This window comes from Poromitra crassiceps (assembly GCF_964638095.1).
Source record: "Poromitra crassiceps genome assembly, chromosome: 14".
NCBI lineage: Eukaryota > Metazoa > Chordata > Actinopteri > Beryciformes > Melamphaidae > Poromitra > Poromitra crassiceps.
In genome coordinates, this window is record NC_139633.1 from 20,441,745 (window position 1) to 20,454,168 (window position 12,424).

At 45.4% G+C, this 12,424-nt stretch overlaps 1 protein-coding gene across 1 annotated transcript in view; it reads right to left on the reverse strand.

Annotated features, from left to right (window-relative positions):
• The window catches only part of phlpp2 (PH domain and leucine rich repeat protein phosphatase 2), a gene marked incomplete at its 3' end in the record, with an annotated part of 54,037 nt that extends 45,337 nt beyond the window's left edge, over positions 1 to 8,700 (reverse strand). Inside the window, exons 1-2 of the mRNA XM_083650955.1 lie at positions 8,557 to 8,700; positions 4,512 to 4,792 (exon numbers count right to left, since the gene is read on the reverse strand). Coding sequence (XP_083507081.1) covers positions 4,512 to 4,786 — 275 coding nt within the window. The 5' untranslated portion in view covers positions 4,787 to 4,792; positions 8,557 to 8,700. The remainder of the gene's footprint in view (positions 1 to 4,511; positions 4,793 to 8,556) is intronic.
• Between the last annotated feature and the right edge of the window lie 3,724 nt (positions 8,701 to 12,424).

Sequence of the window (12,424 nt, forward strand, 5' to 3'; positions counted from 1 at the left end):
GGGGAAAAACACCACTGGAAATAACCAAAATAAACTTCATTTGCATAGCAGCAGAACATTCCCAACTGTATCAACAGATTAATTAGCTGCTCTCCTTTGTGCGGCGGTAGAAGGCAGCTCCTGGGTAAATCAATACATCAGCTAATATATTGAGCGAATGTAAAGAACATCCTGAAGCAAAGGGGGCTTTAGCTCAGGAGGTAGAGCGGGTCGGCCAATGACGCAAGGGTTGGCGGTTCGATCCCCGCTCCCTCCCAGCTGTTAATCGTTGTGTCCCTGGGCAAGACACTTAACCCTCCTTGCCTCGTATGATTGGTATGATTGGTATGAATGTAGACATGAATGGTATGATTGGTATGAATGTAGACATGAATGATGGTGGTTCGGAGGGGCCGTTGAGCGCCAATGTGTGGCTGCCACGCTTCTGAACCACCGGTACGAATGGTGTGAACGAATAATCATCCTGTGTCAGCGCTTTGAGCCTTGGAAAGGCGCTATATAAATCCAATGATTATTATTATTATTATTATTATAAAGAGTCACAGCACAACAGTTTGACTCTGATGAAGACGCGCTGTGAGCGTCGAAACGTTAGTCACTGCACCTTATTAAAATCATTTTCCAGTGAATGGAGTGTTCCAGGATCCTCTTTGGGTTCACCCATTAAACTGTTGTCGTTATACTGTCCTGTTCCGAGAGCACCAACCTCAATTTGTGGAGGGGCTGAAGCGCAAGAGACTCCTTCTGCATTTCGTGCAAATCCGTTCATGACTTTTCGAGATATCCTGCTGACAAACGGGGGGCGAAAACATAACCTCCAGCTAACTCTGTGGCGGAGGTAATAATCTGTTACTCTGTTACTTCACAGCCACATAATTCAAACGTGAAAGGGATATGAGAGGGTGTTATTGTGTTGTCCATAATACATTCAATCTGAATGCTTGCCTTGTATTTACTCTACATGTTCTCATGGATTGAAGGAAATGCAGTGTTACAGTGTAGCTAGCCACCTAACACAATGTGTGAGAGTTACAGTGTAGCCACCTAACACAATGTGTGAGTTACAGTGTAGCCACCTAACACAATGTGTGTGTTACAGTGTAGCCACCTAACACAATGTGTGTGTTACAGTGTAGCCACCTAACACAATGTGTGTGTTACAGTGTAACCACCTAACACAATGTGTGTGTTACAGTGTAGCCACCTAACACAATGTGTGTGTTACAGTGTAGCCACCTAACACTACACAATGTGTGTGTTACAGTGTAGCCACCTAACACAATGTGTGTGTTACAGTGTAGCCACCTAACACAATGTGTGAGAGTTACAGTGTAGCCACCTAACACAATGTGTGTGTTACAGTGTAGCCACCTAACACAATGTGTGTGTTACAGTGTAGCCACCTAACACAACATGTGAGAGTTACACTGTAGCCACCTAACACAATGTGTGAGAGTTACAGTGTAGCCACCTAACACAATGTGTGTGTTACAGTGTAGCCACCTAACACAATGTGTGTGTTACAGTGTAGCCACCTAACACAATGTGTGTGTTACAGTGTAGCCACCTAACACAATGTGTGAGAGACACCTCACAGATCAGTGACGCCTGAGAGAGGAAGCTATTACAAATCATTACAATAAAGATTGTGTTACTGTTGCCTCTGTTGAAAGTCAAATTGCTTTAACAAATCATGGTTGAGAGGGAGAGAGATGTCTTCCCCACTGTAGTATGTCAGTGACTGTGAGCAGCTAAACGCTGTTGATGGAGACGCCACAGCGGGACTTGCAAATCTCAGCAATTAAAGATAAAAATGTCTGAAAGCTGTAGCGGCAGGTTAAAGCTTTGGTCAAAGTATGCAAGATAATTGTCTAAAATGTCCTCCAGCGCCTCCATTCCCTCTTTTCTTAAAAGGGGAGTTTATTCTGTCTGAGTTGCAGTGTTCACAAAGCAGGAAAGGGAGAACAGAGACTTCTAGTTTCTTCCTGTAAGTGATACAATATTACAAGTAATACAAAGAGATTCATAAAAAACAGCTTGCATCTCCTCCATCTGTCCCTTTGCACTCGTTCTTTTTCTTTCAGTGCCGTCAACACCTCTGAGTGTTCGGATGCTTATTCCTACCTGCAGCCATTAGCAAGCACAGTAACAACACATTTGTTCACACAGCACTTACCTCAAAAGAGTTTACAACGTGTTCAACTTCACACAGCACTTACCTCAAAAGAGTTTACAACGTGTTCAACTTCACACAGCACTTACCTCAAAAGAGTTTACAACGTGTTCAACTTCACACAGCACTTACCTCAAAAGAGTTTACAACGTGTTCAACTTCACACAGCACTTACCTCAAAAGAGTTTACAACGTGTTCAACTTCACACAGCACTTACCTCAAAAGAGTTTACAACGTGTTCAACTTCACACAGCACTTACCTCAAAAGAGTTTACAACGTGTTCAACTTCACACAGCACTTACCTCAAAAGAGTTTACAACGTGTTCAACTTCACACAGTACTTGCCTCAAAAGAGTTTACGTGTTCGCACAGCACTTACCTCAAATGAGTTTACGTGTTCACACAGCACTTACCTCAAAAGAGTTTACAACGTGTTCACACAACACTTACCTCAAAAGAGTTTACGTGTTCACACAGTACTTGCCTCAAAAGAGTTCAACTTCACACAGCACTTACCTCAAAATAGTTTACAACGTGCTCACACAGCACTTAACTCAAAAGAGTTTGAAAAGTGATTTATACAAAGGAAAGGAAGGTTTCACACGTTAAAAAAGGATTCATGTCGTTTCTATGAATGTGCTGCACTTGCATTTATGTTAACCATGACCTGCGTTTATTATGCTGTTGTAGATTCCACTTTGAGCTTTCCTAGTTCAAACATGACTACAGTAATAGTGTGCATTACTTGGTAAGACCCTGTTTTGGATGTTAAAAATGTTTATTAAAAGTTAAATCCACTTGGTCATACTGGCCAGTAGGCAGCAATATGAACACTGTAATTTTAGGACTATAGACTAAAGCAAGTCTTGCCTGAAGTCCAAAACAACCGATCCAGGCTTACTAAGAAACCTGTCATTTATTATTATGATTGCCTGCAGCTCACAATGTAGTCAGTTCACATGCTGTTAGAAGCCCACAGTCTACAGCCCACTTCAGTCATGTTTCCAACAAAATAACTGCAATAAGTCCATCGCATAGTTTTATAGCGATTAATCCACCTTAGATGCACATCATCCATTTACAATCCTCCAATGGAAAAGCACCTAATGGTATTTTTGCTGGTGGCCCACTCGTCTTATGAGATTTCATGCATTTTGCTTTCAAATATGCCTTGCATTCATGGAAACAAAGCTGGCGAGACAATAATGTCCACATTTAAGATATTGTTGCAGCATTTAGTCCAGTAAATGTCTCAACAGTGTCCACTCTTTTCAAAAGTCAACAGTCAGTTTGGGTGGGCACGCGCCTGATCGCTAAAGTCATTACTGATTGGTGGCCCCAGGATTTCGGGGGGGAACCAATCACTGGCCAGGATTCCGACCTTAGTTTGGAGCTCAAAGTGTCCCAGACCCAGAGAGAGATCTGCAGCATGCATGCAGTAACGTACTGCGAGCCATTTGGTCCCGAGAGCTGTTTTGCATTCCTGACAAGTCAAGCTCATTCAAGGTGGGCAATCTGGGCATCAGACACCCCTGTTTGTGATATTCATATTCCAATGTGTACTGGAGCTTTTTGGAGCCGAGTGCGACATGTTCAGGATGAGGAGCAGTAGGAGGGATTTGCTGCGATTCACAAGTGAGGCTAAGGATTGTGAGATAGACCTCCAGTTAGGCGTGTCAGCTATGGTAATGCAGACATTGTATCAGAAGCAAAGCAAAGCAAAGCTCCCGATTTACTGGTTGATCTTCATTCTGCCCCTCACCTATGGCCACAAGCTCTAGGGAGCGACCAAAAGAATGAGATCACAGACACAAGGGGCTGATGTTAGGTTCCTCCACAGACTGCAGGAGGCTGGCTGGCCTCACTGTTTGTGATAGTGTGAGGACTTTAGCAATCTGGGAGGACTTCACTGCTCCTCCGCATCGAGAGGATCCACTTGACCCGGGAGCCTCCCTCTGGAGATGTAGCGGGTATGACCAGCGTGGGAGGACACCCTGGGGAGACCCAGGACACGGTGGAAGGATTATATCTCCCAGCTGCCCCGGGAGTGCTTGGGATCCACCAGGAAGAGCTGGAGGAAGCTGTTCAAACTCCTCCCAGACTCATTTCAAGTCCCAAAGGTCTTCTCATTCTTATACCATTGTACACACCTACAGTACAGTATGCCTGCCTGTAAAACCTACACACATTGCTAATCGACAGAAATTCAACTAAATTCAGTTTATCTGGCAAACTACAATCTAGACAGCTGGACACTCTAATTATCAAAAGAAAAAACGTGCACAAAAACTGGCTGGCATACAGTTTGTGATAGTGGCGCTTTAGATGAGTGTTACCTGAGTAGGTCTCCATGCAGCTGAACATAGAGTCCCTGTCCGTCCCTCTGGGCACACAGCTCCTCCACTGTGGTACTGGTGGAGCAGAGCACCAGCTGCAGGTCTGCCTGAGGGGTGGACGAGGCCTGGGGGCCAGAAGCAGGCGGCTGGGGGTCTACTGTCCCCCCATACAGACACACACAGCCCCGCTGGGTATCCCCCTTGAGCCAGTCCCGCTCCCGTGATCCAAACCGGGTCTTTCGTGTCACACAGCCCCGACTCCCATTCCGCTTCATGTTACGCTGCAACACACAAAAACACAGGCATTCTAACAAAGAGGCTAACATCAGATATACAGATCAGGTGTTGTGGGCTTAATTGAACAAAACCTTTGTGATGGGAGGTTCCCATTTGATAATCCCAATACTCGCCCTCACCAAATATGATGATTTTGTGAGTTTTGGAGATGTATGATGTATAGGGCTTTTCACACTACACTTAGCTGGGCTTAAGTGAGTCTCTTAGCCTGCGGCTAAGAGAGCTGTTAGCCCAGGGCTAAGAAAGCTTTCACACTTGGACAATCAATCCTAGCCCACTCCAAAGTGGGCTAACCCGTAATTAACTCAAGCGCATTTAAGGTGGCTGCTGCTGGACTCCGACAAGTGTGCGCCTTGTGCCCACATCTATTCATGATCATCACGGAGAGAATATCAAGACACAGGATAATCAAGGCACAAGTCTGGAGAGTGGCCACGTCCAGTCAGACGACATTAGCACCTACGTTGTTTGCAAATCATGTCTTTTTGGCCTAATTGGACTGCGATCGCCGATATGCCTTTGAGAGTGTGACGCGATGAGGATGAGGGCCCGCCCCTCCAAACCAGCCCAATGTTCTTCTGAGTTGGAAAAAAGTGTCCGGTCACTTTGAGGTGCGGAGTGAGGAGCTCTGCCCCTACTGGTGGAGTTCAGGTATCTCTGGGCCTTTCATTCATGAGGGAGGATAAGAGAGGGCCTGTGAGATTGACCAGCAGCTAGCTGCAGTGGCTGCAGTAACGTCCGTCTTATATTGAACTGTGGTGGTGGAGAGAGTTGAGCCACAAAGCAAAGCTCTTGATTTGCTGCACACACACACACAGTCAGTCACACACACACACACACACACACACACGCGCGCGCACGCACGCACGCACGCACACACACACACACACACACACACACACACACACACACACACACACACACACACACACACAATCTATGAACATCGGCCATTCATTGTCTTTTTAGCTGTGACCAGCAGCTCTATAGGTCACTCTGTCTGTTGGTTGGTCCACAAAAAGTACACCCTTTGGCGGCCACAGTTTTCACCCTATAGGAGGCTGAAATTTGGTACGGAGGTCAAGTGTGTGTGTGTGTGTGTGTGTGTGTGTGTGTGTGTGTGTGTGTGTGTGTGTGTGTGTGTGTGTGTGTGTGTTTCTGGTCATGCACATTTCAAAATGCAGGGTGGCAGGGGCAGAGTAGGGTGTGCTGCCCCTGCCACCCTGCATTTCAGAAATGTCACATATATATATGGTTGCAACTACATGTATTGTAAATATGTGTTCTTTTTTACAACAAAATCGAATGCATTTTCTGCAGTTATCCATGCATTTGAATCTGAAATGAGTTGTCCCCATGACCCATATTTTTCCAATTGGAAATGTTAATGGTCTCAGGTGAATTCCATATGAACTCCTATTCTCTTGTACAGACTCATGTCATGTCTAGTCAGGTCTGCCAAGGTGAAGAGTGTGTTGTATGTATGCAGTGTCTGTCTACTCTGCTCTGCTGTGTGAACATATTTTGGGTCAAGCAACACGGCAGCAGCAGCATGGAGCGGACAAGCTGCCTGCCAGGTCATAACTGGACTTTTCCTCTGCTGTCAGAAAGGATTGCATCATGGCCGCCCTCAAGTATTTCTCTGAAAAGCCTCATCATCACAGCAAATCCCCAGGTGGCTCAATTGCTCATTACCTATCATTAAAAAGAAATCGAGACACAATACTTGATTTCACACATGAAACCTATTTCGTTTTAAATCTCTGGAGTCCATTCAAATCTAGTTCATTGCCTCTTTCAAATATGTATGTTTATACTTCATCAATGACCAGTGTAATATTATTACAACTGTTTCCAAATTGCATGCAGTGATTGAGTAGCCCAGTAGTTGTACTGCTGGGCAGCTCATGGGTGTGACTGGGTCTCTCTCACTGAATGTGAAGCAGGGCAGAGCTGCATCATGTGTGTTCAGTCAACCCTAACCTACACGTACCCTTCTGTCTCACCACTGTGCGACAGGTGTCAGGTGTCAGAGGGCACGCTATCTCATGCCTTCTGGTTCTGCCCTTCACTGACGGGGTTCTGGACCAAAATGTTTGACTGGTACTCTAAGGCAGTACAAAATTAACCCTGGAACCGGAGGCAGAACTCGCCATCTTCGGCTGCTCGGAGTCCTCTCTGAACTTCCCTGCAGCTGTGCAACAATCTCTGACACTCGGGACAACTGTCACAAAGAAAAACGCATTCTGAAGGAATGGAAGTCCTCCTCTTCTGTCTCTTTTCAGGTGTGGCTGATGGACATGATCTCTGTTATACAGATGGAGAGACTCAGGTCCCTGAGAGCCAACTCGCTTAAAAGGTTTTTGACTATTTGGGACCCTTTTTTGGCCTACTTTGATGAGGTTAAGAATGAATAGTGTCTGAGGCTCTCCTGTCTGGTTTCTCGTGGACCCCTTGCGTGGGACCCCATGCACAATATCTAATACAAGCACCTTATGTGGCTGGTAGCAACATGTTGTAACGTTGAACGTTGATGATGTATGTTTTTTTTTCTTTTCTTTCTGAAATTCTAAATTCTGTGCCTGATTATTTGTCTTGTTTGTGTATTATTATTGTTCTATAAAGATTGAAAAGAAAATATTGAAAAGAAAAAAACGAATCCTGCATAAATAAAAGGTAAACAAAGAATCTAATTTGTCTATACCTCATAACTAAATAAAGTTGAACTAGCAGAAGTGCGTCAGAGAGATTTGTCATATAGTTTGGGGAATTGTTTGTCAATGGCTCACTGTTTCAGTGAACTAACATACAGGCATCTTCCTTACAGTGTATAGCACTGCCTGATGATATGTAATAACGTTGAGAAATTGTTCTTGTTTCTTGTTTTTTAGCAAATCAGCAAAGTCTGTCTTATTTATGCATCCATAGAGAGGGCTGTAATTGAAACCCCGCCACCCCTCGAGGTGCATTCTCTGATAGACTCTTGGCCCAACCATTCATTTTCAGTGGTAATTTGTCCTAACCTCCTAACCTTTGCCACTATAGCTGTTCGACATTGATTGAGCAAGAGGTAATTTGTTTCACTGCCAATCAGTTTAGAGATACTCAGCACACATACAGTATATTATGGGTTAATCTAATCTCAAAGCGTAATCATTACCCTATAGCAGGTGGTGATGCCATGAACTCCATGAGTAATCACAATCAGGAATGATGACCTATTTTATTCTGGGATGGTAATGTAGTCATACAGGGAATATAATCGTGTAATGCCTATACAATTCATGAAATTACATTGTAGACTGCGTGCGGGAGTGTGTGTGTGTGTGTGTGTGTGTGTGTGTGTGTGTGTGTGTGTGTTCGTGCGTGTGTGTGTGTTGGTGCCCTATGGCCCTGTGTGAGCAGCTATCTCAGGGAGTGTAACCTATGTCATTACACATCATGTGTCTTTAGCCATAATAAAATGTCATCTCGACAAACAGAACAGCAGGCCTACATTTGAAAGGCTGGAGCAGCCAGTGTTTTGCCCTCGCTGTGTATAGTTGTTGGCTCTCTGGCACATTTTGCACTGAATGACAAGCAGCACCCAGAGATCAATCATCAACCCGGAGAACATCACTCTCCAGGCGCCACGCATTACACAACATTACAAGACTGCGCTTTCATTCTCATCATGCACTTATTTGTGTTGAATCACCGACTTTGATATAAGAGGGGGTGGGGGGGGGGACTTGAAATGTTGACCTGCCTTTAGCACGCGTATCCCCGTTGCAGCCCGGGCTCCTGGACCATTGCGGTTGCCGCGATCTGCAGTCTGGTTCAACCCCGCTTGGTGGACCACCGTGTCCGGCTGCGTGTCTATGCAAGCCCCGTTATCTTCGACATCGCCGCCTTTTTTGAAGCCCGCCTGGGTGTTAGTCACCACGACCGCTGCATTCTCCTCGTCCTCCATCGCCATGTATGGTGCCTATTTGTCGCGACAGAAAGCGAGAAGCGACTGGCAGATTCCCACGGAGAGCCTGGAGAAAATGCTCCTGTTTGGGTGCAGCGACGCCATAACGAGCCTGGATGTGACTGCTGTCAGAGAGAGACAGGCCTACTGCCAGCGAGCTGATCTAGACACATTAAAGGGGCGGACTCAGGATAGCCTACTTATTATTCACCGGCCACTGCCCACTTCAGGACGTATTCAATTAATCACGAGGCAATTATGTTACTTTTTGCATACAATTCTTGGCGAAGAATCGATAACATGAACCTTCATATTTTATTTTGTATCGCCCCTACACATTCCTGTAATATTCCTATGAAGATGCTTCTAAAAATTGGATTATAATATGATGTCACCACTGATGAAGAGGTCACCAATGATGTCAACAGTGATGATGCCATAGCGATGATGTCGACAGTGATGATGTCATAATTGATGATAACTAGTTTCTTTAGACTGAGAATCTACAATAAACTTGTCAGTGACTTATTTTTCAGTTTTGATTCGCACTAAAATTCATGCAAACTGCCACCTCAAATGTAACAATTTCAGAGGGACCTGATTTATTACATAATGGTTTAAAATATAGTAATTATTTGCATACCCTATGTGGACTATATAGCCTACTACCTCCACAGTCTTGGAATATGTCCATGTAGCTAAGTCCATGTAAAATGTGTCCAGTAAGTCCGTGATACATAATGGGGGGTGTGTCCATGGGATAATGTCTAGTATGTAAACGGTCCATGTAAGATGTCAAGTAAAGTCCTAAGTGTCAGTGGGATAATGTCCATGGGGGGACCCCAGTCGTTGCACAGCTGGTTTGCTCCCAATTTCCCCCCGGGGATCATTAAAGTCTTTCTGGTTCTGATTCTGATTCTGAGGGGCATGGGGGAGGGGAAGGAGTGACAAAGTTCTGATTTGTGGGGCCTTCCGGGTCTCATTGAAGAGGCAGATGGCAGTTGAGTAGAAGATGTCCCTGCCTGGGATGGGAGGTTCTGGTACTGCAAGACATCAGTCTTCTGCCATGGGGGAGCACCCTGAAGAGTTTATGTCCTGGATGAGTGGGGTCAGCCATCATTTTCTGAGACTGCTTTAGCATCCTGGCAGTGTGTAGTTCCTGAATGGATGGCACGCTGCACCAGACCACCTTTTCAGCTCAGCGGATGATGTGCTGCAGTCTGGAGATGTCCTTGCTGGAAGCAGCAGCATACCAGACGTGATGGAGGACATGATGATTGACTCGACGGTGGAGGTGTAGAAAAGTGCCAATGCTGCCTTGGGCACCTTGAACTTCCTCAGCCGCCGAAGAAAGAACATCCTCTGTTGTGCCTTCTTGGCTTCTTGTGCTTTGATTTTCAACTCCCATTTCAGGTCTCGGCTGATTGTTGAGCCTAGGAAGCAAAATAACTCCACAGTGTTCACTGCACGAGTCACCCAGGGTGATGGGAGGTGGGGCTGGATTGTTCCTGTAGTCCACAACCATCTCCATTGTGTTTTGGTCATTGAGCTCCAGGTTGTTTTGACTGCACCAGGTCGTCAGGTGGTCGATCTCCTGCCTATATGCAGACTCGTCACCATTAGAGGTGACTGTGTGTCATGTGTGAGCCCTATGAGGGTGGAGTCATCTGCAAATTTCAAGAGCTTGATGGACTGATAGCTGGAGGTACAGCTGTTGGTGTACAGGGGAAAGAAGTATGGAGAGAGGACCGGTGCTGATGGTCCGGGAGTCAGTGACATGCTTCCCCAGACCTATATGCTGCTTCCTGTTCGTTAGGAAGTCTGTGGAGCACCTGTAGATGGAGTCGGGCAAGTCCACAAACATGACCCTGGTATAGGTTCCTGTGGTGTCCAGCTGCACGAGAATGTAATGGAGGATAGTGGAGTCATCTACAGACCTGTGGGCTATGCAGGCAAACTGCAGAGGGTCAGGAGTGGTTCCAAGATGGATTTTAGGTAGGACAGAACAAGGCGCTTGAAGGACTTTATGACCACAGAGGTCAAGGCTACGTAGTCTTGTAGTCTTTTAGTGCTATGGGCTTTGTCTTTTTGGGGACGGTGATAATAGTTGAGGACTTGAAGCAGGCTGGAACGTGGCTTGTCTCCAATGAGGTGTTGAAGATGTCAGTGAACACTGCATGGGGCCAGCTGATCAACACAGTGCTTTAGGGCAGAGGGTGAGACAGAATCAGGCCTGGACAGGCTGGGTTTCATGACTTCTGTCTTTTAAAGAGCCTGTTGACATCTCTCTCCTGAATGCAGAGCAGTGTCGGGGGGATGGGCGAAGAGGTGGGCTGGAGCTGTCCGGAGGGGAACTGGGGGGAGGATTGGAGACGTTGGCGGCAGGGCTGAGAAGATCATCTTGGCCCCGGGGGAAAGCTGATGGCGGAGGAGTGTTTGGCAGACGGTTTGTAGCCCGTGATCTCTCTCAAGCCTTTTCAAACAGAGGATGTATTTGCTCTCTTTAAACCGCTGTTTGTCTCCACTCCAATTAACAGCTTGGTGTAACAAGCTTGCATTTTCAATACCTTTCCAATAGTGGAAAAAGGAGCTTCTTGGTTTCTTTTTAGAGAACAATTTAATGCAGAAGTGTTGGTACACAGGTAACCTGCACAGGTTTAATGCAGAAGTGTTGGTACACAGGTAACCTGCACAGGTTTAATGCAGAAGTGTTGGTACACAGGTAACCTGCACAGGTTTAATGCAGAAGTGTTGGTACACAGGTAACCTGCACAGGTTTAATGCAGAAGTGTTGGTACACAGGTAACCTGCACAGGTTTAATGCAGAAGTGTTGGTACACAGGTAACCTGCACAGGTTTAATGCAAAAGTGTTGGTACACAGGTAACCTGCACAGGTTTAATGCAGAAGTGTTGGTACACAGGTAACCTGCACAGGTTAATGCAGAAGTGTTGGTACACAGGTAACCTGCACAGGTTTACAATACAATGTACAACTTCAAAAAATAGGAGACATGGGCAAATTAAAACGCAACGCAACAATTCTGTGTACCAACACTTCTGCATTAAATTGTTCTCTAAAAAGAAACCAAGAAGCTCCTTTTTCCACTATTGATCACTATTTTGACTTTGAGCTTGCTTGCTTCCACTTTCTCTGTTCCTCAATACCTTTCCAATGAAATTTAAATGACAAACATTGCAGCATGTGTATTATCCTACACCCCCCTTCCCCCCCCACACACACACAATTGAAATTCCTGTTAAATTCCATGTGATATTCAGATGGTTTCTTGGCCTAAGAACAGTGCAAGAGCAATGTACTGTAAGTGAAACTGATCATACTGTTTATAACTCAACTCAGCATGAGCAGCAGAGCTTTCATTAGAGCCTAATATGAAGGCTCTACATCGACTTGGAAAAATTGACCTTTCGGGGCTGAAAATCAGATTTGAAGGTCAAAAATAGGTCAAATCAACAAAACATCAATTCTGAATTCCTCGACCCCAAAAGTCCCAGAAACCATGTACTGTACTGTGCAGCATTGTAACTATTGAAAGATGATGGCCGTTGTTTCTTGACAAGGAGTGGTTTTGGTGCAAAACAAATGCTTGCAATCAATTCAGAATCATGAAACGCCCCTTGTTTGACCCCTTACAAGCTGATTCA